Raw genomic sequence first — 3,521 nt, forward strand, 5'->3', positions numbered from 1 at the left:
GTTCCTCCTGATTTTTGACTGTAGTGTCCTGTAATTCTTCAAGTTTGTTTTTCATCCATTGAAAACATTCAATCATCTTTTTTCTAAATTCTGCATCAGAAAATTCCATCAAACTTTCTGGCTTCATGAAATCCATTGCTACTGTGTCATTTTGGCGGGGAGATATCTTATTTTGGGCTTGCGTGGTGAGCGCGGTACCCTGCTTCTTTCGAGACATTGAAGTGGAAGAGTTGTTGAAAACGAAGGTGTTAGTTGGTTCTTGGTTTGATGCCACTACTTCTTTATAAAGATGCCCAGTACCTTCCTTTTGCTTAGGTTGAGGGGACCAATGTGGTAGGGCCAAAAGGCAGTTTGTAGTCTAAAGAAACTAAATCTTCAATATTGGACAACTTTTTTCAAGTGCTGTTGAAATATTCTATAAATTTGGTTTATATTTTTTGTTCTTTGTGGTTTTTTGTTTTGTTTTTGTTGTTTTTCCCCCCCCTTTTGTTTAAGTCCAGCCCTCGGGCCCCAAAGTTCAGAGCTGGGGGGGGGGGGGGCGTGAGCCCGGTCTGGGGGGAGCAATGCGATACCTGAAGATGGGGGTCGTGGGTCAGAGCTGCAGGGGTATGTCAGTCTGAAATCTTTTGAACAAGCAAGATTAAAAATAATTGGTGAGTTGAATGCAAAAGTTGGAAACAAGGAAAATACAGGCTTAGTGACAGAAGTGAGGCTGGAGCTAGAATGATAGAATTTTATAAAATCATTAGTTTACATACCGTTCTCACCACTGGGCCAGTAGGCAGTGTCATGCTAGATGGAGAAAAGATTGAAGTTTTTAATGATTTTATCTTGCTTGGATCCACAATCAACAATCTTGCCACCAGAAGTTAGGAGATCAAAAACCAAGTTGCATTAGGAAAATCTATTGCCAGGGACCTCTCCTAAAGAGCAGTGATGTCAGTCTAGAGACTAACATGCACTTGATCCAGGCTGTGGTCTTTTCAGTCACTTGCTATGTAGAAGAGAGCTGGGCAATCACGAAAGATGACTGAAAAAGAATTGATGCCTTTGAGTTGTGATGCTAAAAATGAGTATTGAACATTCCATGAAAACAAACAGGTTTGTCCCAAAGAGAGTGAAACCAGGTTGCTTCTTGGACGCAAGGATTTTGAAACTCTTACATACTTCGGGCATGCTGCCAGGAGGAACTAGTCCTTGGATAAGATCATGTTTGAAAGGGTGGAGGGTCAGTGCAGAATAGGAAGACCCTGGATGAGGTGGATTGACACCGTGACTGTAGCAGTGGGGACAGAGCCAGTGAGATAAGCTCAGGATAGGGCAGGATTTGGAGCCGTTGTTCATAGGGTTGCTCTAAGTTGTAGTTGAGTTGATGGCACTATTTCAACAACAGCAAATGGCACACACTTCATAAAGCAAGGTATTGGAAGAGGTGGAGAAGGGGAGTCAGGATATTTTGGAAGAGTTAACTTTGGACCAGGGGAGGACCAGCTCAGCTCTTCATCTGAGGTGAGGATAGAAGCAGAGGTGGGTGGGGACAGCAAGCTTTTTCCTAAGAGGAGGCTGTGCCAGGTGCCCTGGCAGATGGTCAGCTCAGTACAGTGAGGCCATCATGTCAATTGAGAGTAGAGAAGTTTGAGATTACATGGGGGCCACAGGTTTAGAATATTGTTTGAATTTGCCTGGGCTTGGAGAAAACTGGAAGTCAAAGAATGAATGGGTAATTTATAGTGGTACAAACTTAGACATTCAAGATGTGTTTTCGTTGGACAAGTACAATTGAAAGCTAGCAGTCTAAAATAATTGGGGGTGAACATCGAGTTGGCAGTTATGATGCTCACAGCGGGGCATGGAAATGAGGTCAGGAAGGGGTAGGTTCTCAGCTGGGGGAAACAGCAATGAATCAGAAATAGGGAGTGCTGTCGGTTTGTTCAGGTAAACAGGTTATTGTCAGAAATCCATCCGTACACCTTAGTTAAGAATGTTTTCATTTTTATTTTATATGACAAATGAAGTGAAAATATACTTCAGGTGTGCTGCTAACCCTAAGGTCGCGTGCCTCTGGTGGTTTGGAGCTTACGGTGGCTCTTTGGGGAGAAGGATGAGTCGTCTCCTGTGGGGTTTTCAACCATGGAAAAGCTCGCTGGAGTGACTGTCAGCTAAGAGTCGTTTCTGAGTAGATGGCAGTGAGTTGAGTAGCAGACTCGAAAAGTATCAGTAACTTCAACTTCCTACTCCAGGCGTGACCTCCTGCTGTAACATCCCAGATAAGTAAGTGCAAAGAAGGCTGTGTTTAGAGAAGGTGTGTACACCACTGTCCACTTGATTGTGGGCCTTATAGTAAATGGAATGCAGCCATGTTCGCCTTTTCTCATGCTGTGCTTTTTGGTGGTGTTTCCCCAGCCCCCCGCGGACCCGCAGGACAAGCCGTCTGGTACCTGGAGCCTGAGGGTCACACCTGTGGACTACCTGCTGGGCGTGGCTGACCTGACTGGAGAGCTAATGCGCATGTGCATCAACAGTGTTGGGAATGGGGACATCGACACCCCCTTTGAAGTGAGCCAGTTCCTTCGGCAGGTGTACGATGGGTTTTCATTCATCGGGAACACTGGGCCCTATGAGGTTTCTAAGAAGTTGTACACGTTGAAGCAGAGTCTGGCCAAGGTGGAGAATGCGTGCTATGCCCTGAAAGTCAGGGGCTCAGAGATTCCCAAACACATGCTGGCGGATGTGTTTTCAGTCAAAACGGAAATGATTGATCAAGAAGAGGGCATCTCGTAGAACTTTGTGTGCATACTGCCTTGAAAACTCTGAGAAAGACCAATTTGTAGACTGTTATTTTGTATTTTATTTTACTTTATTGTGGCTTTCACATAGAAAGGTTTTCAGTTGTACTTATTTTAAATTGTATACAAATTATACATAACATTACCCAAATGACAAATTTCCTGTATCTTATTCATAAACATTTGCATAAAAATGTTGCTTCTATGCCTTTGGAATTTTGCTGGTTACCCTTCATCATTTGTTTTTGTGAACATGCTTCAGAATGCACTTTCTGCCGTAGCTGTGTTGATTGACTTTGTGAGAATTTTGGAGTACTAATATTTCATAAAAGCCATTTATAATTTATAAAGTGGTGGTTTTGCTGTCAATAGAAGGATTTCTTAGATGCAATCTTTTCTTGAATTTCCTGTTTTAAGTTTTTTGGTGTTATTGTGCTTCCAAAACAGGTTTATTTCATGGAAACGTAAAGATCAGTGAGGTTGTATCAAGTTTTATTAGGTATTTTAGTGAGAATGGATAATGTGTTCTGGTCACCTTTGAAGTGGTTTCCCAGAATTGACAAGAAGTTAACAAGACATTAATTGCTTCATTTTTATTTGTCTTTTTTTTTTTTTTTGGTCACAGAAGATCTTAAAAGTAATTGGCACTGACATTGGCCCACTGTGTTTGAATTGAAATACACACATGCAGATAGAACAAAAAGGCTTCTTAGTAATGATGACTTAAAAGTCTTT

General features: G+C 42.2%; 1 protein-coding gene across 1 annotated transcript in view; it reads left to right on the forward strand.

The window, feature by feature from the left end:
* Positions 1-2,781, forward strand: part of TSNAX (translin-associated factor X) — a 49,081-nt gene extending 46,300 nt beyond the window's left edge. The window contains exon 6 of the mRNA XM_006902888.1: positions 2,404-2,781. Coding sequence (XP_006902950.1) covers positions 2,404-2,781 — 378 coding nt within the window. The remainder of the gene's footprint in view (positions 1-2,403) is intronic.
* The last annotated feature ends 740 nt before the right edge of the window (positions 2,782-3,521 follow it).

Source organism: Elephantulus edwardii, unplaced genomic scaffold (assembly GCF_000299155.1).
Source record: "Elephantulus edwardii isolate Elephantulus edwardi_28Jun2011 unplaced genomic scaffold, EleEdw1.0 scaffold00466, whole genome shotgun sequence".
Lineage (NCBI taxonomy): Eukaryota > Metazoa > Chordata > Mammalia > Macroscelidea > Macroscelididae > Elephantulus > Elephantulus edwardii.